General features: G+C 39.9%; 1 protein-coding gene across 1 annotated transcript in view; it reads right to left on the bottom strand.

Annotated features, from left to right (window-relative positions):
- The window catches only part of PTPN13 (protein tyrosine phosphatase non-receptor type 13), a gene marked incomplete at both ends in the record, with an annotated part of 84,248 nt that extends 59,360 nt beyond the window's left edge, over nt 1–24,888 (bottom strand). Inside the window, 5 exons of the mRNA XM_079534532.1 lie at nt 7,396–7,489; nt 8,756–8,941; nt 10,680–10,745; nt 15,913–16,082; nt 24,774–24,888. Coding sequence (XP_079390658.1) covers nt 7,396–7,489; nt 8,756–8,941; nt 10,680–10,745; nt 15,913–16,082; nt 24,774–24,888 — 631 coding nt within the window. The remainder of the gene's footprint in view (nt 1–7,395; nt 7,490–8,755; nt 8,942–10,679; nt 10,746–15,912; nt 16,083–24,773) is intronic.
- Nucleotides 24,889–27,190: the final 2,302 nt, after the last annotated feature.

Below are 27,190 nucleotides of genomic sequence, written 5' to 3' on the forward strand. Positions count from 1 at the left end.
GATTTTACATTAGTGCAATTATTTATAATTACTGTAAATAATTCAAATGCAATTATATTAATTGTATGATTCCAAAGTATAATATATAGTGAGAGAATACATACCATAAGAATAGCAATTAATCAGCAAGAATTCACAAAAAAACCACCAACCTTCTGGTGCTAACATCAAAATTTAAGTTTCCACACTGATACAAAAGACAGAAGTTACATTTTCTACATGACTATGGACCTGCTACCTTTATTGTCTTCAGCTTCAAACACAAACATACTTTTTCCTGACAGTAGTGCTATTTACAAATCTTCACTCTAACTGCCTGTAACCTTGGCAATTTTCATCTGAGCTGTAGAGCTGCATCTGTTCCTAACCCAATTCAGCTTGTCTGCAATCACCTGTGGGCTTGCTTGATCACACACACAATCAATGAAACGTGATGCAAGTGCAAATGGCATAATGCAAACAGAGTGTATTTATTTATATAAAATAAATTAAGTGCACATTTGTTGAAATCCATTCTGATCATCCTTTTTTGTTTGCAAAAACCAGAAAGCCTTTTTAGCTGCCTTTTAGCAGAGGTTGTGGGTATGTGCAGTACATCATACACACACTGGAACGAGGGGAAGAAAGAGAGAGGCTGCCTACACATACATGAAAGAGTGGACTATTGTTACAACACCATGAGGTCTGAAAAGAGGAAGTGGTTCTATGTAAGTTTACAAAACACCTCCCACACTGTTAACGTGCAGGAAAGAGAAAAGAGAAAAGTCCTTATCCCCAGACAGTGTGATTAGTCTTTCAGATATGAGTGGGCAACTGGTGGAGGGGTTGGGTTTGCAGTCCTTGTGGGGCCAGTTAAAGGCCAAAACAACACAACAGAGCCAGATGAGGCTGCGGGCTGGTTGCTAAAATTGCACATCCTCCTTTAACTTTTTGTAATTGTTGAGAAAATGGCTTCTCCGTGAAGGAAGAAATGAAATGGGTGTGGGGGTTGATTTCTTTTTCAATGAGGCCAAAGGGCAATCCTGCTTTTCCCTTTCTGCATTCCCCAGGGGAAGCTCAGTTCTACAGCCAATTTTCTGCAGCACTGATGCAGTATTTTACATTTCCAGTTTGGTTTACTTCCTGATCTTTGTGTCCTTTTCTCCCTTTGTTCCAGGAGGTCTATGTTTGCCCCCCAACGACATTTTCAGCACTGCCTGGCCAGCAGCTCATTAATGCAGCAGCCATTACACTTCAGTTGATTTTCACCACCATCAATCACAACACTGCTGGGTGCACGCATGTACTGGACAAAGACAGGATTGGTTTATTGACAGTGAAATAATGAAGAAATAAAATAAAATTCAAGCCTTCATCAAGTGTCTGTTTTGTTTTACTGATGTCTTGCAATCATTCTTCCACTCAGCTCAGTTTTTATAACAGCAAGGAGATGGGAAAGGTGTGTGCATGATAGTACTGCCAAAGGAAAGATTTTCATATTAATGGAACAAAGTTTTGTGCAGCATTTTTTTTTGATAAGTGAAAATCGTATGCTTGGATTTAACAAGAAAATGACAAAGATGTCTCAGTTCACATGTAGAGGTCATCACTATAAACCACAACCATCACTATAGACCACATTTTTACCAAGATGGGGAACTAAAACTTAATCTGTACTCAATTTCCCTGGATCAAAATCAGAAGGGGACATTTCCTCTCTTCAAGGAGTTTTTGCCAGGCAGCTATAAAGCAATAAATACATTGCTAACCAAACATGGGTACTTGTTGTTAACATTAAAAGTAGCCTCATTGGGCCTTAAGATCTTTTATTTGATTTACAGTGCCAATCATTTCTGTGGCACTTCACATAGAGCAGAGTCTAATTAAACAAGCAGTAGTCAGCGCCTAAAATTTCATTCCATATTTCCAGTTTCCTCTAACGCAGAAATAAGGTGAGCATTCTCAACCTTTTAAACTCATCTCTATCCCTTACTCAGGTGGCACAGTCCTTGGCACAGGTGAAAGTTGGAATTTTGCAGGCTTGTCCTGTAGCCCTACAACACATAAGGTTAACTTGCAACAGACTCTGCATTGAGTCAAGTCCACACAAAAGTTTGCTGTTGTGGGAAAGCAAAGACAAAAAAATACTTTAGCTAGATTTCTTGAAAAGATGAAGTATCTTTACTAAGGCCTGTCCTTGGTGTTGACAAATCCTGAACAGAAGCTAGGACCCCATAAGTAAACACACAGAAGATACAGTGATGCTGTCCTAGTGTACCACTAGAGATTTCAGCTCTTCCAGAGATGGAAAACAGGCTCTCAGGCCTCTGTAAAAGTTAATGGAGATGTCAACCGGGTTTTAAATGGACCACATATCCTTTTGAAGGAGGAATGATACAGTTTTTAGCAAAAAGAGAATGGTTGCAAATTATTTCTTGCTTTATATTTGGAAGACCTTGAAAATTATTCACCCTGTCATATCACACCAAAAGAATTATATCAAACAACTTCCACAAAAAAGATTCTTTAAGACTTTCAAGGTCTACCGTGTTTTGAATAGGAAGCTTTAATAACAACTCCTATGTTCAGATGACTCACACCAGGTTTTACCATTTTTATTTCTGCTGGCTAAGTCAGTTCCTAAATACTGTGTCCTGAATAAGACTCAACTAAACAAATGTTCTGTAATATTAATTTAGAATAAATTACTTCTGCAGTCAGCCCTGCCATGAAGCTCATTCACCAAAATAACCACAGAAATTGAGACATAAGAGAGAGAGAAAATAAATGTAAACGGGGAGAATGTGAGTGAGAAGCTAATTAATAATCATATTTAAGATGTAAAGAGAAACACATAACTGAAAATATCCAACCTTAGTATATGTAAGGACAGCAAGGTATCTAATTTCAAGAAGTGAATTAACAAAATATTTCAGTACGTTTGTTTGAAGCCAGGAGAAAAAGCCCCAGCAAAATTGTCATTTTGGATGACCACGGCATGGAAAACCAATCTTAAAGGTAATGTTTCCACCCTTCAAAGACTGAAACTGGGAGCATGTCTCTCTTCAGCTAAACCATCTCCATTAGCAAGAACACAGCGCAACTAAGAAGCAATCTGAAGTTAGATGCTCACAGCAATGTTTTGATGGTCTTAAAATTTATAATAAATGCTTTTGCTCTGTGCTGCTTTTTTCCCTCTCTGATAGCTATTCCATACACTGACAAGCCTCTCTAAATAGAATTTAGCAATGTCTCAACAGCATTTCACCCCAGTGAGCATCAGACAAGTCTCCTGTCCAATTAAGACTTCTGCTCAGCTTCTTGCTGTGAAAATGACCACAGCTTTATTTTCAATCCACTTAACACATTTCTTAGCTATATAGGACTCCTAAAAAAAACATGCCAGGTCAAAGCAGTCCATCATCTCCATCATTTATCAGCAGTCCTGGTCCACCAGGAAGCTCCCAGATGACTAGAGACTTGCTAATGCAATGCCTATCTACAAGACGGATAGTAAGAAAGATTCAGGGAACTACAGATCTGTCAGATTGACCTTGATCTCGGTGAAAGTCCTAGAGCAGAGTATGTGGGACAACTGAGGGATCATGTCCAGTCAACATAGGTTCACGAAGGGCAAGTCCTGCTGTCACCTTGACCTCCTCCTATGACCAGGTGACCTGACTTGGAGAAGGGGGAAAGGCTGTGGATGTAGTCTATCTAGACTTTAGGATAGCCTTTGACTCTGTCTTTCACGGTATTCTGGAGAAGCTTGGCAGTCCATGGCTTACACAGATAGATTCTTCGCTAGGCACAAAACAGGTTGGATGGCCAGGCCCAGAGAGCAGTGGTGAATGGAGTTAAATCCAGCTGATGACCGGTTATGAGAAAAATGATGGACATAACTCCTGACTCACTGGAAAGAGTCCAATCAGTATAACAGTACTAATCCAGTAGCTTTTTACTTTTGCAAGTGTTCACTATTTTGCAGCTGGGAAAAGAGGAATTTATTTCAAGTACACAAAATTGCAGAACAGTACAGTGTCAACAGAGACGAAACAAAAAAAGTCTCCGTACTTTTCTTAGTTGTTTTTGGTTTCTTTTTCTCATACCATTACTGCTTTTCTTAAACTGTAATCTGGTCTTCTCTTTGTGGCTGCTCTGTGAGACCGCTGTTGGTAGGATCAGTACAACATCCCATAGCTCCGTTTTCCACAAACCTAACAGCTGTACCCTCAGGGCAGCTGATCTGCGTTCATATGGACAGAATGAGCACCAGCAAAACAGAATGCTGCTGCAGAAAAAGAAATAACTCAGCACTAAATAGGCCTAAATCCAATGAGAGCTGTCACTCATTAACCCCAGAGACCCCTTTTACTGAGTCTCCTTCCTAACACTGAAATATAAAGCTCAGTATATCTGCCAAGTGGAACTGAAAATAGCTACAGCTGCTTTGGTTATGTGGACATTTTGTTCAGTTCTGTTCTGCGGTGTACTGACTCTCTATATTCCCTGAGGACTGAGTGGAGATTAAAGCATGGATCTAAGATGGAAATACAGGGAATTAAGATGATGGCAGTAAAATGCATTGGGGAACAGGGCTGAAGTCAGAAGACACACTGGAAAGTTTTAGAGGGAACCAGGACAGGTCTAAGCCCTGTAAGGCAAAAGAGAAAAGTAATTGGAGCTCCGCAGGTACAGAGAAACTAAAACAGATTGAGATGGAAGCAGAACATGTCAAGCATAAAAAAAATAAAAATAAAAATAAATAAGGAACAGCAGACTTCAGTTTATCCCCTTTTTTGAAAATAAAGGCATAAACAATGAAAAACAATACGTATTTTTTTTATTCCAACACAAGAGGAGAAATAAGCAAAACACCAAATTATCACTAAAAGCACACGGTCACTAAAAAACATTTTTGGTAGTTGACAGTTCACATTGACAAAAATAGGAAAAAAATCGCATATTAATAACCCACACCTTCAGGATCAGGCTTGGGAGGATGCAAACAAACCAATATTTGCACCTAAACAGCAATGCACAAACTTTCATTGTGCCACACAGCACCTGTAATGCTGGGCATGCAAGGACTTGTGCTTAACTTAAGAGAAAGAGGAAACAGAGGATGAGAACTATTCAGCCAACTTCAGACTGGGGGCTACCAAGTTCACTTCATTTCCCAAGTAGTGTTTAAGTCAAGATTAGATTTAGTTATGTCTGTTAAGACAATGCAATGTTCCCAGAAAAAAGAAAGCATTTCATAAAGCGAATACTGACTTCCAACTATTTAAAATCCTGTTTTGAATTTACTGCAGCTAACTCAATTGGACATCACTGCCCCAGAGAACCCCTAACTTTGGTTGTTCTTCCCTGACTCAGAGAATTCCCAGATGCACACAGTACAGGAAGCTGATCTGCCCACCACCGCAGAAATCCCAGATAGAGCCAGCGGCAAGTGGTCACCCAGAGGTGAGTGTCCAGCTCCACAGCCCTTCAGTGCCCAGACACTCACCAAATTCTGCATTAATTAAATGAAAAGCATCACCTCTCACTTATCTCATAAGCACAATTATACATACTACATGATTCAAAGAGAGCCAGGATATCAGGGAAGAATAATGTTGACATGCCATTTTAGAGGTCAGAAGATAGAACATGAATACACTAGTTCAAGCTTCTAGTCCATACTCTCTGAATGTGAAAGGTACAGTTTTCAGAAGATGTTTCCACATTAAAATAGACCTTGTTCAACCTGATTGTGAGCCAGAAAGCCATGCAAATACTGCTGAAGATGCAATACTAATCTCTGCAATTCAGTAAAATTTAAACAAAACCTTCATTGTTAAGATACAGTTAAGACCGTGGGTTAAACAGGACTTCTGAAGATTTAAAAAAAAAAAAATTTTAAATTGCTAAAAATCTTAGCCAGAAACTCATGGGTAGAAAAACTGAACAAAATAGAAAAAAAAACCCAACAACCTCAAAGCACAAATAGACTTAAAAAAGAGAACTTAAGAAAAATAAAAGCAGAAGAGTAAGTGTTCAGAATTAGTGAACAAACGGAAGAAAAATTGAGGTCAACAACACAGTGAGAACAGATTAAAAAAAATCTTGCTATGTCTTCAAAACGAAACAGATATTAATTTTGACCATTAACAAAACAGTTAATTTATGACAATTACAGGATCAAAAGCAGAACAGGTGGTAGAAAAGAAAGCATTGACACTACCCAGCTTGAGTTAGTAGACAAATGATAATGTATTAATGAAGTTCCACTACAACACATAGCAAGTTATTAACTAAACTTAAGATGATGGGAATCCACTTGAAAAGCAAAATAGTGAGGAAAATGGAAGAAGTAAATACTTTCAGAAGTATAGAGGTGTGTAAAGAAATCACAAATGTAATGAAACCACAAACTGAGATGGTATAGGGTCAAAGAACAAATTATTAATTTAACAAATCAAAACAGTAAGGTTCTGGCACAACCTTTAGAGAATTGGTGGAACCAGGGAAGGGACTGAAAGGCTTAAGAAGTTCACAGAGGGAAGGCATGACATTGTTTACAAATCCAAGCAACAACATTCGTTCATCCTAAGTCCCTTACTCCTCAAGATCTGCTTATTGCTCCAGAAATATTCTGGGAAAGATGACAATAATAAAGAATCAAACCTCTGAGGAGGCAGTCAGAGCAGTGCAGTTGTGCCAGAAAACGAGGAGGCAGTTGTACAAGACACTGCTCCTAAACATATGATGGTGCAGTGGAAGGGCTAGCAAATAACGACGTACCGTTTACGTATCAAGAAGAAGCCTGATCCAGTGCTTGTCTTGTAAGAATTAAGAGAAGAAAAAGAGAAGAGAAGAAAAGACTAGCCAGACTTGCATCAAATTTCTGCAGTTTCTATTGCCAATGACAACTCCATGGATTATTTTTGTCCCTGTGATGCACTGTACTGTGCTGGCGACACAAAACCAAAAGAGCAGCTCAAGCATAACAACCTAACTTTTGTATAACTTTTGATCAGCATTTACTGCTGGTAAATATGCAGAGAGATAATACATGGTGGCTGAAAAATATGCATTTATGAAGTTGAGTATTTCTCAAAGACATCACATACTTGTACCAATATATTCTATTTACAGTTAAGCATTTTTGGGCAAGAGGGGCCTCAGGTGATCATCACATTGCCTGCCTGCATCACAATGACTCAGAGTGGTCCAGCTGCTGCAACATAAAATGCTCCCAACAAGCCCCAGTAAGACCGGCTATCTGAACAACATATCCTCCCGTCTGGAAAGCCTGGCTCAAAGCTGACGGCTCCAGTGCTCAATTATGTTGGCTGCAACATCTACCCAGCATACTTAGTATTCCATGGGGCTGCTATGCCCTGATCCTCACAGAAACAGGGCACTTACCTGTGGGCAGTCCTTTTCCCCTCAGCCTCTCCCGAATTGCCTGGCTCCTGTCTGGCTGCAATTTTTTATCTCCATTGCAAGAAAGTTGATCCATCTGCAAAACAGGCAACAGCACAAAGTCAAGAACAAGCCAGCTGGATTCAGCGAAACTGTACTTCAGGATACACATTTGAGACCACGGTGGCCATCACTGGCTGACCAAGCCAGATCTGTCCCTCACATTGACCTCAGACACCCTTTTCACATCTGCTGACAAAAATAAGATGAGCAGAAAAGGAGAACATTTCCTAAGCAAAAAGGGGCATTAAGAATCTAAAGGTGAATGACTCATTCTTCTCCCTGGTTGGTTCTATAGCCTGTGGCCTGATTTAAAGTTTGGTTCTTTATTTTAATAGCTTCAGTGATAAAGGTCTTGCAGGTCGTTTTATTCCATCCCAGAACAGACCCATTTAGCAGCTAGGACCATGAAATGCTGTCATCACACTTGTAATCACAGTACTGTGCATCCAGACACTTGTTTTTTTACATTTACATAATCCCTCTGAGATAGAAGTGTTCCAACAGGATAAAACAGAATAAAACCAAGACCATAATGGCATATAATTCCAGTAAAAACACACTGCTTGGCATTTGTTGGAATTATAAACAGAGCACAAGGAAAATAAGTACTGAGAAAAGAACAATCTTAGTAATACTGACAACACAAGGCCTTCGACTGTTTTCAGAGCCTGAAATTATGTGGCTAGTCCATGTGGATGTCCAATGGTTCAGATGAAGGGAGATTCCTCTGTCAAGAACAGTAACTTTGCAGGACGACTACATGCAGAGCATTTCACTTCTTAAAACAGCCCAATGCATTTGTTATCATTTGACAATAAATTCCCCTAAAATAATCGTATCTCAGGGGTGAGGAGATATGCAGGAGAATTGCCACACTGATAACTCAGTCTTTCTCCTTATTAATCAGTGCCCTTCCAAAAGTCAAGCACACATTTAAAAAAGAAAATTCACAGTGATTATTTTAGCAGCATTTTAAATAGTGACAGGTCTAGTGCTCACCCCAGACAACATGTTTTTCTCTAGTTTTCTTCCAGTGAACAACCATTTCAGAAAAGTATCTTTCTCAGAAACAGCAGCTGTGAATCTATATCCCAGAAAGAACTGTTGACTGCCCAAACTGGTAAGTGGAGAAAAAAACAATTATCTCCTGGGATTTCAGAATTTTTCTCCTTCAGCATTCCTTCTTATCAGAATTGCAGCACGGTAAAACAAGAGGAAAAATGACCATAGAGTGACTCTGATTTAGCATCTTCTCTCTCTTCCTGACCATCTTAATCCTCAAATGCTTATGAACACTTACCCCAGACAGGCTTCCCAAGACCAGTCTGACTAACTGCTTCACATAGGAAAAAGATGGGGCACAGTTACTGTTCCTGATGTGAGCACTGCAGGCATCCAGAACAGTCCGTACAGATACTCGAGCATAAATGACATCTTCACACATGCCAAGGAGGATGCTGTTGAGATGATCTCCAAGTTTGATAGGCTAATGACAAACAAAAATAGACAGGAGAATTAGTTTCAACAGCAACTTGCAGCACACATGGAAACAGACATTCAACATGATAAAAGAACTATTCTTTTATCGCCTACATTAAGTGAATGCCAACGCGAAAGTCACCATCCAGGTTTGGAGTAAGTTAATTGTTTTTGTTATTTTCCAACATTATGCCAGTCACAAACATAAACATTAAATCCTCACTGCAATACTTTTTTAAGCCTCTGTCCACTGCTCCACTGTTCTGTAATTCCACATTGTGCCAGCTGGGCTAGCATTTCTAAAGTCCAGTAACACCACCAAAAATCATCAACAAAGAAGTAAGGACTAAAGCAGCAACAACGCTGCTGAAGGAAGCAAAGCTCTGTAGTTTCAGGACAATGCCCACAAGACTGAGAACAATCTAGGTTTAATTCTTCTCTCCATGCAGTTAATCCAGCAGTGTCAGTGCAATTTGATTCCACAGGGTATGCAACCTGTGTTAACACCTCTTCTCAGACGCCACCAGCACTTGAGACTTCAGCTTTCTGATCTGCAACTGTCCCAGGTAGGTTAGTCACCTCATAGGCACAGGCTCTGTCATGTTCTTTTTGACAAAAAGCACTTGGAGATAGCACCCGCCTCAAGATATTCTCCCAATACTGCTTTGCTTAATACTGTTCCTTTCTCTTACTACAAGACAGGACAGCAAAGAAATGTGAGAGCTCACTGAAAGAACAGTGGGGCTTAGGGGCAGACATGACAGATATTGCAAAGAAGTATCGCTGCAACCACCACAGCACTGAATTCTCTGACTTCTGCAGTCAGACAGAGACTTCCAAATCAATAGAACTAAGAACCCAACTACCACCCCATTACAGAAAAACTTTAGAAATGGAGCACTTAAACTGCCAGACAGCCTTTCAAATTTCCTTCCTTACCTTTACACATAACACACATAAATGGGACCAAACCAAAACATGAAAGAGAAATACATCAACTCCCTGAGCTGCACAACACTGTCAAATCCCTCTACAGCAAGTTTGCTATTAAATGCTCTCTCTATGCAGTTCACCTGATTTTCACCCTTTATGACACTGACTGCTGACAGCTCAGCTGGAGGGGGAGGCAGCACGCAGGCAGCAGATGAATTACATGTTCCAGACTTCTTCAAAAAATGAGTGGTGGGTGTGGAAGATGACCTCTTGAGAAGTAAGATTCAGCTCTTTGCAGTCTGCATCTACAGTGCCCGACAAGTCAGTAGTTACTCCCTATTCCAAACAACACATAGCCCTTCTTGGCCATTCTATAATGTAGCTGCACATGCTGAGTCCATGCTCACCAAAGTAACAGCAGCAAAAATCACAAGTTGCTTTACTGAGGGTAAAGCCATGTTACTTAAATATTTGTTTTTATACATAAGTCTGAACCAAAACAAATTACTTTCTCCTTCGTCAGCAGCATTAATTATAGACTTTCAGCCTGTGACACTAAAGGACAGACCAACCTAAATATATCTTCACAGAAACAAACACAAATATGGTATCAGCACCTTCTTTCTGTGTGATAACAATACCCTCACACATCACAGGAAATACAGAAGTATTTCAGAAGTATAGAAGTACAGAAAATAATCCACACTCCTTGGCATCCCACAAGGAGAGCATACTGTGTTCGTTCACATGCAACAGCAGTCACACAATCCAGTCTGAGACTATGGTATTAAACAAAACCAAATGAAACTTACTTGGCTTTGAGGAACCTCATGGTCAGCTCCCCAGAAGAGCGTCATACCAAGAGAATAAATATGGACCTGTAGTAAGACAAAAGACGTTTGTCAACTTAGGAGAGTTGAACTGGAAACGTAAAGCATCTTAAAGCAGAGCAAAGAACTCAGAGTCATTGTGTGTATACACTTTCTTGGCAGTTAAGCTTAGCTGACTTTCAGATTTTTCTTCCCCTTTTCCATGAGTGCTGGAGAAGCAAACTCTACTGCAACAAAATGGATGCATCTCATAAGTGTCTCTGAATTCTTTGTTCACTTTAAACTTTCCTCTCACGTTGAAGGCAGACGCCTGTGTAATTCATGCCAGCAGCCTCAGATGGGGCACAGACTGCAAGGCAGTACCTGAGGCACCATAATGCTTTGGTTTGAAGGCATGGCAGGCCTCAACAAGACTCAAACAGCCAGCTGCTACTGCCAAGGGATGGATGCAACTCAGAGGAGAAAATGCAAGGAATGCAAGAGTATCAAAGGTATAAAGCAGTCAACTTAATCTATCATTGATGTTGTAAGATATAAATGTGTTAATCATTATATCTATAAACTAACAGCTAATATCAACAGCAGTGATATTAACATATGACTTAACATATTAATCTCATCTGGAATTGCACTACAGCCTTCAAATACTACATATTTAAGACCAGAAATGCACACAGTCCCTATAGGTCACTGTGTTGTTTATGACACAGATAAGTAATTACTGGAAAAACAAGTTTTTTGGACTGTAAGGAACACACACTACAGATGACTCTTGTATCAGACTGATTGCAATATATGTGTAACTTTAAATAATTGCACAGACAACGAACAGCAATTATGAGGACAATTATAAATTAAGAATAAATCATTGAAAGAAGTCTCTTCACCAATGAAAAGCAACTCATCTTACTTAAGTCCTAAATACATACGCTGATAAGCTCTGTCCAAGTGTAGAAACTTCATGTGAAGTTTCATAAAGTCACAACTGAGTGGACAAAAGCAACAGACAGACTTTTTTTTTTGCAACCTGTGAAACAGCCCATTCTAAGCCTGTAGAATTGGTGGAAAATGCGCAGCTAGAAGTAGCTGAAGGTTGGACATGAGAATTGATTTCTGCATTGGGAAGTCTCTTTGTGTATAGAAAACAAAATGTATTCTCAAAGACTCAGAAAAAGGATATAGAAATGATTTCCTGTTTAAGCCAGACTGCTTGAAAGGCAGCACAACATAACTGTCACCACCGCACTCACTGCACTGTGCAGACATGCAGCCCCAAAGACATGTAAGAGGCGTGTTCAGATTTCTCTTGTAAAATAGGAAATGTTTCCTTATAATGTATTCCAAAGAGCAATACACAGCTTTGAGACAGGGTAAGGAAGTAATTACTAAATAAAAGTAGAAGCAACAGCATACTAAAAATTGCTCTCTTAAATTCAATGCATTTTATTCGTATAACATTGAAAATCAACACACTCTGAGAAGCTCCAATCCTAGACTTCTGCCACTTCAATCCCACAGAGCGGTCTCTCCCCAGTTACTTGCAAGCTACTACTACATATAAAACAAAAATGTATCCACTACATACCTCCCAGGAATACAGGGTTTCAGTTTAAAGTAATGTCTCACACATTAAAACCCAGCAACTCTCTCCCTTTCATATACCCTAACTTCAAAACTAGACGAATAGACACATCTTGCTGTTAGACTGGTGTTTGGCATGTCCCTTGACAGCCATAGCATCGGTGAGATAGTCAGGGGTATGTAGGGAGATAGCAAATCCCAAAGCAGTCTGCTCACAAAGATATCACTGGCTGAGCTTCATACAGCACAGCATCAGGCTCCTTGCATGAGATAATGCAGGCATGAAAAAGGAGGCAAAAACCATCTATGAAAAAATGTGTTGCAAATGAATAAAACAATAACAAAAAACCCACCATGAATTCTACAAATCTCAAACAATCAGTAAACAAGAGGTGATTTTGCTCAGTAATACAGAACAAGCACAGACATTGAGAATACTCTTTCTCCACGAGACATAATCTTTGACTGAAAATGAACCTCTTAGAAATGCACCTCTTGGAAATTAAAGCATTCATTCAAAACATTTTACTCCATCTTTGTTTTACAATAATTCCAATAATTTCCACAATCTAGAAACCAATGCCAAATTCACTTCAAAAAATCATCTTTCACTATAACTTTAGCTATATCGTATTGCAGTTGCATCAAATTTGATTTATGATTTATATTCAATTTGATTGAGTGTCCTAGATTAATCAGAAGGGTATTCATTGCCTGACCACTGTGTTGTCTGATAGTTAGCAAAGCATATACCGTTCCATTGAGCTAACAAGCGAGGTCACAGCTGCAGAGCTGAAAGCTATCCTCTCACTGTCTGGTCAGAGAGCAGGAAAAATAGGAAAACACAAAGTCCAACTCCCAGACCAGACCTATTTCAGAACAAGATCCAAAGAGGAAAACACTCAGATTTCCATTAAATGACTTTAGCAAATCACAGAAGTAGGGAAAAAAAAAAAAAAAAAAAGTTTAAATACGTTTGAAGTTAATGCAAAGCAAGATCTAAGAACCATGAAGTCAGCTCATCTGGAGAAAAACAAACACTGTACACTCCAACGCACAGTTTAATACTGATGTAAAGGGAAACAACTAGTAAGAAGAAGCATGTGCAAGTAAGTTACTGAATGGTCCTGATGCCTTCAAACAATGCCATAATATTACAAGGGTGTTCACACAAAACACTGGGAAGAAACAAAAAGATAATTATTTACACTTCTGCTTCTATGCCAGGAGAAAAACTTGCTTAGTTTGGCCAGGTTATTCTCCAAGTGAGGAGTTTTGCCATTGTTTTACTGTTATTAGAGTGCCTTACCAGTATAACTATACAGTCAAGTTTTTGTGCCAAATTCACTTCTTTCCTATTTCAGGTAGTTTTCTGCTTTCACATAAGCAAACAAATACATCCAAAAGGATGGGTATCATGGAAGAACTACACACAAACTACTATGCTGTGCAGTTCCCACCTCAGGGGTTACAGACCAGCAATCACAGCCACTCCTGTCCTTGGCATGCTATCCAGTGTAACTTTAACACAATACTACTGTACACTGTTGCCACCATGAAAACATGGTATCCTTAAATTCTTCTAACACTAGGGGACTATTTCTAGGAAATCAAGAGAAGAATCTCCCTTATTTGACTGCAGGATGAATAATATAACATCTAACAGCTTAGACTGTGGCTGTCCTTAGCTGCACCCAGTCCCAAATGCTGCACTGGGAGCATCACTCTGTGATTCATCTGACAAATGTTAAATGAGAACAGGAATGGCAGCAGCAACACTTTTCTCAAATGTTTTTAATATCATCCCACGGTATCCCAACAGTTCATTTTTTACCCTTCTCCCCACACCATGGACAAAATGACCAGAAATTTAGTAGATTTTGTGAATCAAGTTAGTTCATCCCAAACCCAAAGTCTGAAGCTTCAATCACAAAGTAAAGGGTTCTGCTTAGTTAATAGGTGGCTGAGTAATTTGGTTATGTAAAGCCAAAGCTTATAAATTTCCACACACAGTTGTTTCCCAGTGGAAACATCATCACAATAGCTGCAGCCTGGAGTCTCATTTCCAGCAAGCAAAGCTGCGTTGCTCATGAAATAAACTCACGCTGCTGTAACCAGAAATTAATCAGCACTGTGTATGTGAAGAATGCCAATGTTTGGTCACTGCTTATTGATATGCTCTGTGCCCATGTTTACAACCCACAGAAGTCCTTCTGGTGATTTTTTCCCTAAAGAAACATCACAACATGGCTTTTAATATTAGATGTTCTGAATGAATACTGGCATGAAGCAAAGAATGCCATCAGTCCTGAATTCCACAAATGTGCCATTCAGAAACTTGTTTCTAATGTTTTTAAAGGCCTGTTTTGCATGTGAACCTCCCAGCTTACACTAGAGACAAAATTATTGTCTTCAACAATGTTGTCTCTCCTGAAGCAAGATAAATAATTCCAATACTATGACTGCAGAATTTGGCAGCTGTATTCTACTTTACTGAATCTGATCCTGGCATTCACCTCAGTGTTATTTTTACTTTTCTTTTAAAGCTTTCAACTTAGGTTGCTGGCTGCCTGTTTTTTGTCGTAGATCAAGTAATATACATTATTATGCCATTACATTCTACTATGTTGCAGAGAAAGAGCTTGTAACTGAGAATGCAGTGATTTTCATCTGATACAGTTGTGAGAAAAAAACAAAAAAACAAACAAAAACAACTACATACAAGATTTAGGGAAAAGCAGAAGTAGCACAGTAGCACACATCATGTATTCTATAGACATAAACATGTTTTGATAGTCCTTATGCCAACACTAGTTTCCTTGGATGCAAGAGCAAAGTGCTGCTCTTTCTGGAGAAGTGTTGTCAAACCTCATGCTTGTTCCCAGCTTAAAACAACGCTAGCTTTGGCTCCTATCCTTCCCTTAGGATTACTGATCTTGAGAAGCCAAGAAGATGAGAACAGAGCTCAGCATCCTTTTACTCCAACCTCTAAATATCTTTGACAAGATATTGCCAAAATAGCAGAGCATTACCACTTGCAACAAATGGTTGTTAGGCAAACATCTAAGAAGCGAACTATCGTAACTATTTGTATCAACGACCCGGAGCAGATTTCATACACAACCATTACCTACCTGATCATCAACCCTTGGGGAAAAGAAGAAAAGGAAGGTGGAAAGGAACAATTCTACACACAACTGATGAGTATTTTTAATAATTAAAATAAAATTTCTGAGAGGAGCAAAAGTATCTGATTTTTTGAAGTCTTGGCATGCTTGAGTAATTGTTTTGCTTACCTCTTACATGCTATTTGCCTTTGAAAGAAATTCTTGATGTTACTTTTAGATAAACAAGGTGAAATGTTCCTTCCCATTAGCTAGACGGGCAGTGTAGAAATCACGTAGCCACTGCTCAGGCATGGCTGTTAGTAGAACACATGCAGTTCTGCACACGGACACTTATTCCTACAGGCATAACACAGCCACAATCTCTACCCCACTCACATGTACAAAGAAAAAAGCAGAAGGGTCCCTCCCCTTTCCCAAAAGAAATCAATGAAGCACACAAATAAAGAATTCTGCAGACAAAAAGGTCCATTTAAAGACAGCACTCCACAGTAGAAGAGGCACAGTACCTTCTCAACATCTGAGAGAGATGACAGGGACTGGTTCTGCAGAACCTCAGGTGCTGTGAATGCTCGCAGGTCTTGGTGGGAAACATTGTCATCAGTAAATGATACGCTGCCAGATGGAAGCAACAGGAGAGACCACGGAGAAATGATGAATCCCAGAGCAGCAGGATCAGCTGTGTTTGAAAGAAGGAAAACAAAAATTCTGCAGATTAACATACAATTGTTTTGAGTCATTTCTTGATGTAACTTTATTTGCTCAAACACATATTCAATACCAACACACTTCCCTTTTCACCTATGGTGCTTCATAACCTCTATAGTAGTCCCTCCGCCCCAACTTCCCCCCTCCCTCTTTTTTCTTTTTTTTTTTGAAGTTGACAATTCTGTCTCAGTATTCATATCCTCAAGGTCACACTCACAGATCTCCTATCTCCAGGTTATTTCATCTCTGAAACACCAAAAATGATCAAACGCTATAGGAGCCATGTCATGAAAGCCAACTCCAAAGCAGGAATGGAATTAATTCCTTTCCTAATAGTAATGGTGTAGCAGCAATGACCTGGATAGAGAAGATCAGGTTAGCAGAGGAAAGGAGGAGTCTGAATTAGACTAGCTGAGCCAAACAGAAACTTTTTGGGGAACTTAAGTTTTATCTAGTTCAAAGCAAGAAATAATTTCACTACTGAAAAGAAATAAAATTCTAGTCAGCAGTGTAAGAAGGCAAAGAACTAACCTGAACCCTTCTCTAGGATTCTCCTTCCAAACTTTAGTTTGAAATAGCAAAACAAGCACTGAAATCAGAGAACCAAACTGGCTAATAAAACTTTCCTTTTCCACTTTCTTGAGTTGAAATTCTTTTTTCTATACCTCACAGCAAAACAGCTTCATTTCACCAAAGGAGACACAAGCTTTTATGTCAGTAAAAATAAAAAACAAACTCATTATTCTTCCAGAGGCACTAATTTTTACTACATGATTTACCAAAGAGCTCAGGAAACACTTAAAGGATTTAAAAGTCTTTCTCCTCTACATCATAAGCACCAGCTACAGAATGATCGCTTCCCTCCTCATCATCACCACAAACATTTTCCACTCTCCTATCAGTTTAGGATGTTCCTGCAGTGCTGGTGCCCAGGCTGCACAACTATCTTGTAATCTAGAATATTTCTAATCTCCTAGCAAATGTATTGAATTACTGCATACAGGTAGCAGATGTAAAAGGATCTACTGAGTAATTCCTTCCATTTCTTCAACTCCCCTTCCTCTCAAAGCAGCTAAAAAACTGCTTTAAGGCTTCCCTCATTCTATGATGTGGGTAGCAGGACTGCGTAATTAACTGGTGAGTACAATTATCCAGAAAAACGTTCCCAAATTCAAACTCATGAAAGCTCAGCAAGTATCCCTTCCTACCAGTGCATGCAGAGGAATTCATTCAGTAGAGAAGACAAACACATACACTGTTGTCAAACCCTAAACACAATTTTCCCTTGAAAGGAGAGAGAGACCATTAAGGTTAGAAATCATCCTAAAATGGGCAGATCCTACAGACTGTTTCCATTCGTTATTTCAAGTTTAAGCTCCCTTGAGCCTGCAAAAACTTGCACTTCTCACTTCAAAATGTTTCTTCTTCACAAGCTTGTATTTTCCTGAGAGTTATTAAGGTTTACAATTAAACAGAGAAGTTCACATTCAACAATAATTTAAACCAACAAACAAAAACACTCAAGTGATAAGTCAAAGCCAAAAAAAGCATACATACACACACATACACAGTATATAAAATTATAAAAAAAAGTTTGTTATGTTTTCCTAATTCATTTTAAAATACCAATGTGTTATGCTACTAGCCAGAATGAAAAGCTCCAGATTCACAGCATAGAAATGCTTTCTCCCCGCTCTTTGTGAAACACAAGGGTGGCTCAATCTTGTTGCCTCAAGGAAACAGATTTTGCTGCTCTCGCTTTGTCCTCTGGATCCCAAACAGGTCAGTAATTACTGCAGTAGGTATCTCTGATCATGGTGGCTAAATCAATTCAAGCTCTTGTACAGAACTGCTGAGCTCCCCATAGAGATCAGCACAGTTTGTCACAGACAACAACAACCACGTGCATGCTCCAAATGAAAGCACCCTAAAACCATACAAAATCCAAATACGGAACCCTACTTGGTAATCTCTCTCTTCTTGTAGAGAATATACAATAACATCAAATAAATTTGGGAGAGAGAAGAAAATGTAAACTTCATGCAGACATTAATAACCAATTCTTAGACTGCAGTACATGCATCACTTCTTCCAAAGGGCAATCCAACCGACTGACCCTTACAAAATTATTTAAGCCTAGCGTCATTTGCAACAGCCAAGACAAAATATCTGCTTGATACAGCAGTAAATTTTGTCCAAGGTGATGGTTTCACTGCAATGTATAACAAGACACATCACAAGAATTAAATAAGACCATCTCTTCATTCACCTTCTCTCACTATGGCAAGCTTCCAAAGTTGGAGTTCAGCCTCACAATATGAGTCCTTCTCTAATACTTAAAATTATAAACAAGATGAGTTGAAGAAAACTCAGTGAGCAATTACCTGAAACATCAGATATGGCAAAAGTAAAAGAAAGTCACTACAGCCAACTGATTTAGACAACAACATTATCTGCCTCTCCCAGCCCCAAAGACATTTTGTACTGTAACTCTAACCCTGCTTCCTCCAACACAAACAGAACAACTGTTATTCACTATTATGGCAGTACACAGAATGGTAAACTGAAGAAATACAGAGATGAGGAGACCCTCCCATTAGGCATTACATTCTTAAGTATTACATTATATTGCAAAGCACTTCTAGAAAGAAAACATTACCTGGTCATCAGCTTCCCAAACTAACACTGCAACTAGCTACTGGATTTTGACCAGCTGTGTGTTGATACAAAAATAAACACTGAAAAAATATTTTAAGGTTTCTGCTTAACAGCTCCAACTTGAGTAAAGATGAGGCTTTCTCCTTAACGATTTGTACCATGAAGACTTTAAATAACTCTGAACACTTTATACTCTGAAGTGTATTACAGAAACCAGAGATCATGAGAATGGAAATGTGATTTAGTTTTAACAATACTAAAAAACAACCCATTTAGCCTGAAGTCCTGCAAATATTGGTTTATTCCAACTCACACTTTTGTGCCCTGTAGATGGAAAGGTTGAATTTAATGACCCATGTAAAATACTTCCATCTACGTTCTACAGTCTGCATGATTTGAAGCTATGGATGGTGAACATGATTAAGAGTAGAAAAGGGGTTGACTTTGACAAGATTTTTCTGTTGGCACTTTCCTAGCTTCATCTTTTAGTACCTTTTAACCAATATATTGGATCAGACTGCCTACATCATAATCTTCAATCTATGTTTACAAAGGATGAAACTAGAATAATTAATTCTCTTTTTACTTCCTTGAGGCATCCATAACAAATCAAAGCTCCTACTACGCAAATTTATCCTAAGAATAATATTTTCAAGTAACTCTGCTCCTCCTTCTCACTGCCTGAGCCATGGAAAAAATCACAGAATTGTTTGAGTTGGAAGGGACCCTTAAAGGTCACCTAGTACAACTCCCCTACAGTGAACAGGGACACCTACAGCTACATCGGGTGCTCATCTCCTCTTTTAGTCATCCAGAAGAATTTTTCAGAGTAATAAGGGAAATCTATTCCTCAGAATAATGGAGAAAACAACGAAGACAAACTCAGACCCTCTTTCAGAAGCACTGGAACTCAGGCTACAACTCCTGGTCAGTTGTATGTCCAGGAAACTTTCAGCTGTGCTGGAGATGCCAACCCTGAGTTAACTCTGTAAGTATGCAGCATGGTAACAAAACCCTTGTGAGAGCACAGCTTATCATCAATGCCAAGACACAAATAAATAGTGTGGTCTTACTTAGAAGGAGAGACTGAACTGGTTTTGAGTGCAATAAAATCTGGAAGATTGTTCAGCTAAATAGCATCTGCCAAACAAATTGAAGACTTTGAAAACAGTCTTTTAAACAGTTTAACAGCACACAAGTAGCCAAAGCAAAAGGACCCAAACGATATTATAAGAAAGTTCAGGCAGTAGTTTAAAATTGATCGAAGTTACAATATTGATTGCTGATAATTCCGAATTCCTAAGCTACTTAAACAATTCAAGGTCCTTTAACTGTGTTTTCTCTCAACTTTTTCTCCATTAGGATGTAGGCATTAGCAAAAGTAGTAGGAAATGACATACATAAAGTAGAAAAAGCAATCTACTCAAACCTGCCAGCAATGGGTGGCTAGAAAATGTAGATTTCTTCCTCTCTTACTGTATTTTCCCTCCAATCAGCAAGAAGAACCCACCCCACCTCCTCTTCCCCAACCAAACAGCTCCAATTACCAGGACTCACCATTAGTTTCCACCAACATCTTTCACTTTGGCTCTTTGCCTTTCATTACACTCACTCAAGCTAAGTGCATGCAACTGGGTGACTCGACAAGGTTTACAGTGCTTGAAAAAACATCCCTGTCTTTCTTCGCATGCACTTTCAGATGGTATAATTTTTCTTTAGAGAAACAATTCTCCATCTACATTTTTGTAAAGTGACTGTATTTACCCAGCCAGCTCTCCTATTAGCAGAATTGTTTTCTCCCCTTCTCTTTCTCCTGTACCGAGTACATTGTTTGATTTGAACCACATGGTGTAACTACTTCCAGAACTCATAAAGCATGCTAGCACAGGAGTGGTTGAAGCAACAAAATCTTTCCCACTTTCAAGCTCTGATAAGCTTTCCCCATTTCAACCTATTTAACGAGAAGAAAGCCTGTTTTTTTTACTGAGTGCCAAGAGCACAGCATGCTCCTAACACCTATGTGCTCACAGTCGAGATACTGCACTTCAAAGACCTCTTCCTCTGCCTTCACACAGTGCTGAATACAAGATTCAGCATGTCTGACACAGCTGATTCACCTTCTAAACAACAAAATAGTTAGTGAAGATAATTAAACAGATGTAAGAGAAGGGCAGGTCTGGTATCAGCCTTTTCAAATCACTAGATTCATTTAAGCTTCACAACTGCAATCAGGAGCACTGGATTGTTTTTCTCCTTCATTTAACAGCTTATAGCTTGCTGACATGACAACTACCAGCCTTGATCTTCTACACCAGTGATTAGCAACTGAGCATTTCCATCCTATCTTTCACTGCTAATAATGATTGAAATCAATTTGTAAAGTATTTTGATGGGCTCGACAACTGTTAGAATTGCAAATACAAATAAGCATAAAAATATGCACATTTATTGATCAATCATTGCATTAGATATGATGTAACTTGTGATTAACAAAGGAAGACATGGAATTTCATTATGTACTTGTATTTGGTGCTTTGATGGATAAGTAGACAGACTCACTAAGACACATAACACTTACAAGTCAAGTCATCACATCTTTAACAGAAGCTTGTCTAAAATATTTTTCCCTTATTTCCTGAAACTAATTTTAATTAACAAATGAACTGAAGGATGCTTTCTCAGTTGGTATGATTGCAAGAATTCTCAACTTCAAACAAGCAGAGAAGGCTATCAGAATTTGACCAGGATTTCACAGATACGTGAATGGTCTCTTAGGCTGGTCATTCCTCTATGTATTCTGTAGCTGCTGGGCTGATGTGGGGAAGCTGCAAATAGATGATAATGTAAGCAATGACAATTTCCAATGTGATTTAATCCTAATTTCAAATTAGTTAGGCTGTAGTTCTGAATTCTGCTTTTTTCTTTCTTCTTTGGGGGAGAGGTGTTATTTTGTTTTGCTTTTTAAACTGAGGAAACAATACAGAAAATACTCACCAAGATTAGATTTTGTTACAGAACAAGATGTTCAGGGAATCCAGAGCTATACAAAGAGCGAGAGAAGAGCATCACATCTCTGAGACTGACTAGAGCCAAAGCAGAGAATGTACCTCAGCCAGGAGAGGCTGTACACGTCTGAACAACTCTGGAAATATGACCTCTGCCACTGAGGCAAATCTGTCAAGCTGTATGTCATGACTGAAAATTAATTGTGACAAACAGGACTTCTCTAGGATTCCCTGTATACTACAGGCTCTCCAGAAAGAGCAAATGAAATTGAGACAGACTAGAAAGCTCAAGGGAACCTCTGCATTCTTTATTCCATCAGCTTTGCAACACATCCTTACAAGCCAGCACAGAAATTGATATTCAAGATGACCAAAAAAGATGTCTAGATTTTTTTCCTTAGAGAAGCCAAATCTTCATTAAAGACTAGTTATCTGCATCTTGCTGGGAGGAATTAAACTGCCTTTGTCAACCTCTGTTACACTGTGAAGCTCTTTCATTTGAGTGTCTTTTAAGGTGCATTTTACCACAGGGCTATATTCCAGGTTAATTAATAGCATGCGACTGAAAACAGTTTGCTGAACTAGCAGAACAGCTCAGTAAAACATATCCAAAAAGAGAGAGATTCTTCTGGCACTGATTTTATCTAAAGTTGTGTTTTGGTATTCACTGATAGGAAGTGAGACCAGAAACAGCTTCCATCTCAGCCAGTCTTGACTGGCAGACACTGCCCTACCTTAAAAGCACACAGCAGAAGTCCTGGGGCAGCTTTGCTTTCTGTGTTCTCATCTTTCTACATTGTTCCTCTGAAGGAGGGATGCACTGTGCTCTCACTCTCATCTTGCTGGCAGTCTTCAGTGTAATTATAACTCTCTTCTGCACTGCTAGGAAAGGGTGAGCTCCTATTTCTAGTGAAGACTTCAATCTTGCAAAACACTCTAGTCTACAATTTTTAAGCAGTTTCACTGTCACATACTTATGGTACAGGCTTCTTTCAGGTGTTGAAGTGTCCAGCTCTGTAATCATTCAAGGTATCTCTTAAGTGAAGTTATATGTAGTTCTTCACGCTCACTGTCGTAAAACAAATAAATAAATCGTTCTCCAATTCTCTGTTAGAGATATCAAAGAAAGAGACAGGAAAGAAGATGCCAGCTTCCTCTTCTTGCAATACAAGGAGCAGAGAGAGTTGGTCAAATAGCAACAATAAAGTCAATGTTCCTAACAGGGAATATTTCTCACCCCATGTGGACTGCTGCTAGCACAAGGCTGAAATTCAATTTGTATACAATACCTAAAATTACCCATAATTTACATTAAAAAAAAAAGTATTTCAGAAAAGCTGACACCGGTTTTTATTGTTATTAAAGAAATAGTATGAGGGGATAATGCAGAGGCTGAAGAGTGTGCAGGTTATAAAAATGAAGGAAAACATGAGGGAAAAGGAGGGGGGAGAAGAAGGACACCAGACTTAGATATAATGCTAGAACAGACAATTACTAGCAGCACTGCAAATAAGATCCTCAGCTTACAGTCTTCCTTGGGGGTCAGTGGGGAGAGATTTACTGACACCACTTGAAAATACCTGAAAATAGAACAGGCAATCACATACCTCACAGTACCTGGAAAATGTATCAATAAATGCATTCTAGGCAGTGACTGCCAGCCCTCTGATCAAGTTTTTTTCAGTGGCTTGCTTTTGTCTAGCTCAGAACTGAATCATTTTAGAGCAGCTTGAGCGTGACTGCACTGTACTGTATTATACTTGATTTTGCAACCACAGAATAACAGAATCACTAGGGTTGGAAGGGACCTCAAGGATTATGAATCTTGAACCCCCCTGGCCACATGCAGGGCCACCAACCTCCCCATTTAATACTAGACCAGGCTGCCCAGGGCCCCATCCAACCTGGCCCTGAACACCTCCAAGGACGGGGCATCCATAACCTCCTCTCTGGGCAGCCTGTTTTCCAGCACCTCACCACTCTCTCTGTAAAGAATTTTCCCCTGACATCCAACCTAAATCTCCCCTCCCTCAATTCAAACCATTTCCCCTTGTCCTGCAGTTATCTACCCTTTCAAAGAGTTGATTCCTCTCCTGTTTGTAGGCTCCCTTCAGGTACTGAAAGGCTGCAATGAGGTCACCCTGCAGCCTTCTTTTCTCCAGGCTGAACAAGCCCAGCTCCCTCAGTCTGCCTTCAGAGGAGAGGTGCTCCAGTCCCCTCCAGTCTTTGTGGTCCTCCTCTGGACCCTGTCCAACAGCTCCCTGCCTTTCTTGTACCGGGGGCTCCAGACCTTGATGTAGTACTCCAGATGGGGCCTCACAAGAGCAGAGTAGGGGGGGGACAATCATATCCCTGTCCTTGCTGGCCACCCCTCTGCTGATGAGCACAAGATACCATTTGCTTTCCGAGCTGCAAGGGCACACTGCTGGCTCGTGTTAAGCTTTTCATCTATCAAGACCCCCAGGTCCTTCTCTGCAGGGCTGCTCTCAAGGACTGCTCCTTTCAGACTGTATGGATGCCTGGGATTCCTCCGGCCCAAGTGCAAAACTCTGCACTTCACCGTGCTGAACCTCATCAGGTTTACCCAGGCCCACCTTTCCAGCTTGTTGAGGTCCCTCTGAATGGCATCCCTTCCTTCCACTGTGAACCCTTCGATATCAAATTGCTCCAATCACATCAGCCACATTTAACACTTAGTCTGTGTTTCCATCTCCTTTCTAAACACAATAACGCAGAAAATACATAGTAACCTCCTATCAAAGAAGCTGTCACCATGCAAAACCCAACGTGTTCCATGTCCCAACAGAACATGACCGAATGTTCAATGGTCAATGGAAATAGTAGCTGGGCTGAGGCACAGCTCACCTGAAAAGCAGTTTACTGAGGGGTAGATTACTGTGTGTGTGTTTAGAGCTGATGAAGAATATGGGAGTACATAACAGGAAAACATACGCAAGATGTTTCCAGTTCTGCATATATCCCTCCTTGTAAATGCTTACCCTTTCTGAAGAGCTCTTGAAGGCTCTCAGCGCTTTGATTCAAAATAGCCCATATTTCTTCTTCTTGCAGTGGCCCTCCCCGAACCTCCAGAGCCTCAGCCAGTGACACATGCATGTTATCTGCAAAATGAGACACAACTGAGTTAAGAATATACAGCAATTATTTTCTGCAAGTCCTCTCATATTAACAGAATTCAACAGACATAGATAAAATAAAATATTTACCATAAGGATAAAAAGAAAACAACACAAAATTGATTACCTGCTCTTATGAAGATGAAAAACCAAACATCTCTTGTTCATCACTGGCAAAAATGCATAGCTAATGATAATGATTATGTTGAAAAATAGCATTTTGTAGCTGAGAATTTGTTCTACCTATTGGTAATGCTGTGCTCTCAGTTTCTATGGTAATTCCCATGGGAGTAAATAGAGGGCATTGCTTTTGGAGAGACCTACATATATTATGGTACTGAAAATTACACATTGTTGGCTGCATTTTATCAGAGACAATTTAGTTTTCTTTAATTCATACCTTTCCAGCTTTTAGCTTTCATTTAGTCAGCATAGCATGAATGAAAGAAAAATAAATTAAAAACTGATTTGGAAAACTAAAGTAGAACACAACAAAGCACTCATTACTACAAACATGGTATTGTGCAAAATGCCACGAGCTGCAATTTCTCACTGAAAGGCACCTACGGAGAATTACAGTCAATTTTTTTAAATTTTATCTTTTCTTCCTGAAAACCATCTTAAAACTGCAGTGCTGGCTGCTTTGACAGACAAGAAGGGTAACACAACTGAAAGGAACTTTCTCAGTTCTGTCTCACTAGTACTCATACAGCATAAGGAAACAATGCTGTGATTTCTCTCTCTACCTTGAAGTTTGGGCTGACCCATTTATGGTCTTTTGTAAGCCTGGAAGCGATCAGAAGAAAATCATATCTGAAACTGCGCTTTCACAGACTTTAAGAGGAAATATTTCTTCTTCAAAAGAGTGGTGATGCAGTGGCATGACAGGCTGTCAAAGAAGGCGGTGAAATCGCTGCTCCTGGAGGCGTTCAAGAACCATGGAGATGTGGCACTGAGGGACATGGTTAGTGGGCATGGTGGGGACGCGCTGGTGGTTGGACTTGGTGATCTTAGAGAACCTTTCCAACCCTAGTGGTTTTATGATTCGATGATTCAATTCTCTGCAGGTACTGTCCACATTCTCCAGACTGTCCGTGGGTTTTTCACAAGAAGAAAGTTGTAGGAATGATACACTTCAAAATGGTCAGTTCTTCTGAACTTGCTCATTTTCTAGGATCCTCCCAAAGGGTCTGTCCCTTGGTGAACGCAGTGCAAAAAGAGGCTGCTCCTGAATTTCAGAAGTGGACAATATGGGCTTAGAACAAGTAACACCATGGGGAACGCACAGACTTTTCTCTTATGCTCATGGTATGTACATAAAGTCTATTTTCAACTTTCTTCCTTTGGAATAGCAGTGCCATTCTTGGCAGTTCCTGCACTTTTCAGTGTATGAACATGACTGGCAGAAAGCACTCAGGTGCACTGGGAGCTCTTCACAAGGTGGGAAGTCTGGGACAGCTGTGATCCCCGGGTCATATCCACAGGTTATGTGACTCAAACTGTGTCAGCTGTGAAGGTGGGGATGCCATATCCAACTGAACAGCACAGCAGATCCTGCCACACAGCCTTTGAACAGTGACATTCACACTGTGGGAAACGCAACACAACACAGGAGGACAGCGACCAAATTAAGAGCTGACACCGGGGAAGTGTACACATGCAGCTGACTTCCAGGTTACTCTCTCTGAGTCAGAATGTACTCCTTGACCATACACAAGTGCAATTTCTGCAGGAAAGGAGTTACATCGTGGTTTTATTTGCTTCAGGACAAGAAAGTGAACTCAAGTATAAACCATTCATCCCAACAAGCCCTGTATGCAGTTTCTCACCCTCCATGCCATTCCACCCTAAGCCATACAGGCAGCACAGCTTCAAGACAGAATGCAGCTGAGGCCAAAGGCCTCTCCCCTACCAAACACCTCCCTTCCAAAGCCTGTTTAGCTCTCGAGCACAAGTGCCAGCTCCTTCCTCTTGGGCAGATGGCTCAGGCACTCCCTGGCAGTGCAACAAGCAAAGCATGCTCGGTCACCTCCCCTCCCTGCACTGCACTATGCAACCCACAGCAAGGGCCCAGCACCTACAGAGCACCATATAGCCCCACACCAAATAACACTGTCAAACTCTCATCAATCGAGTATACACTTACGTCTCTTCCTACTACTTTAGTCTGCAAATCAACATGCTTTTTAATTATTTATGTGTGCAGCTAAGATGCTCAGACTCCTCTTTCCCCTGACCACCGACAATTTTCCCTCTGAATTTTAAATTGGAAATAGCACCTG

The sequence above is a fragment of the Tetrao urogallus genome, assembly GCF_951394365.1.
Source record: "Tetrao urogallus genome assembly, chromosome: 4".
Taxonomy (NCBI): Eukaryota; Metazoa; Chordata; class Aves; order Galliformes; family Phasianidae; genus Tetrao; species Tetrao urogallus.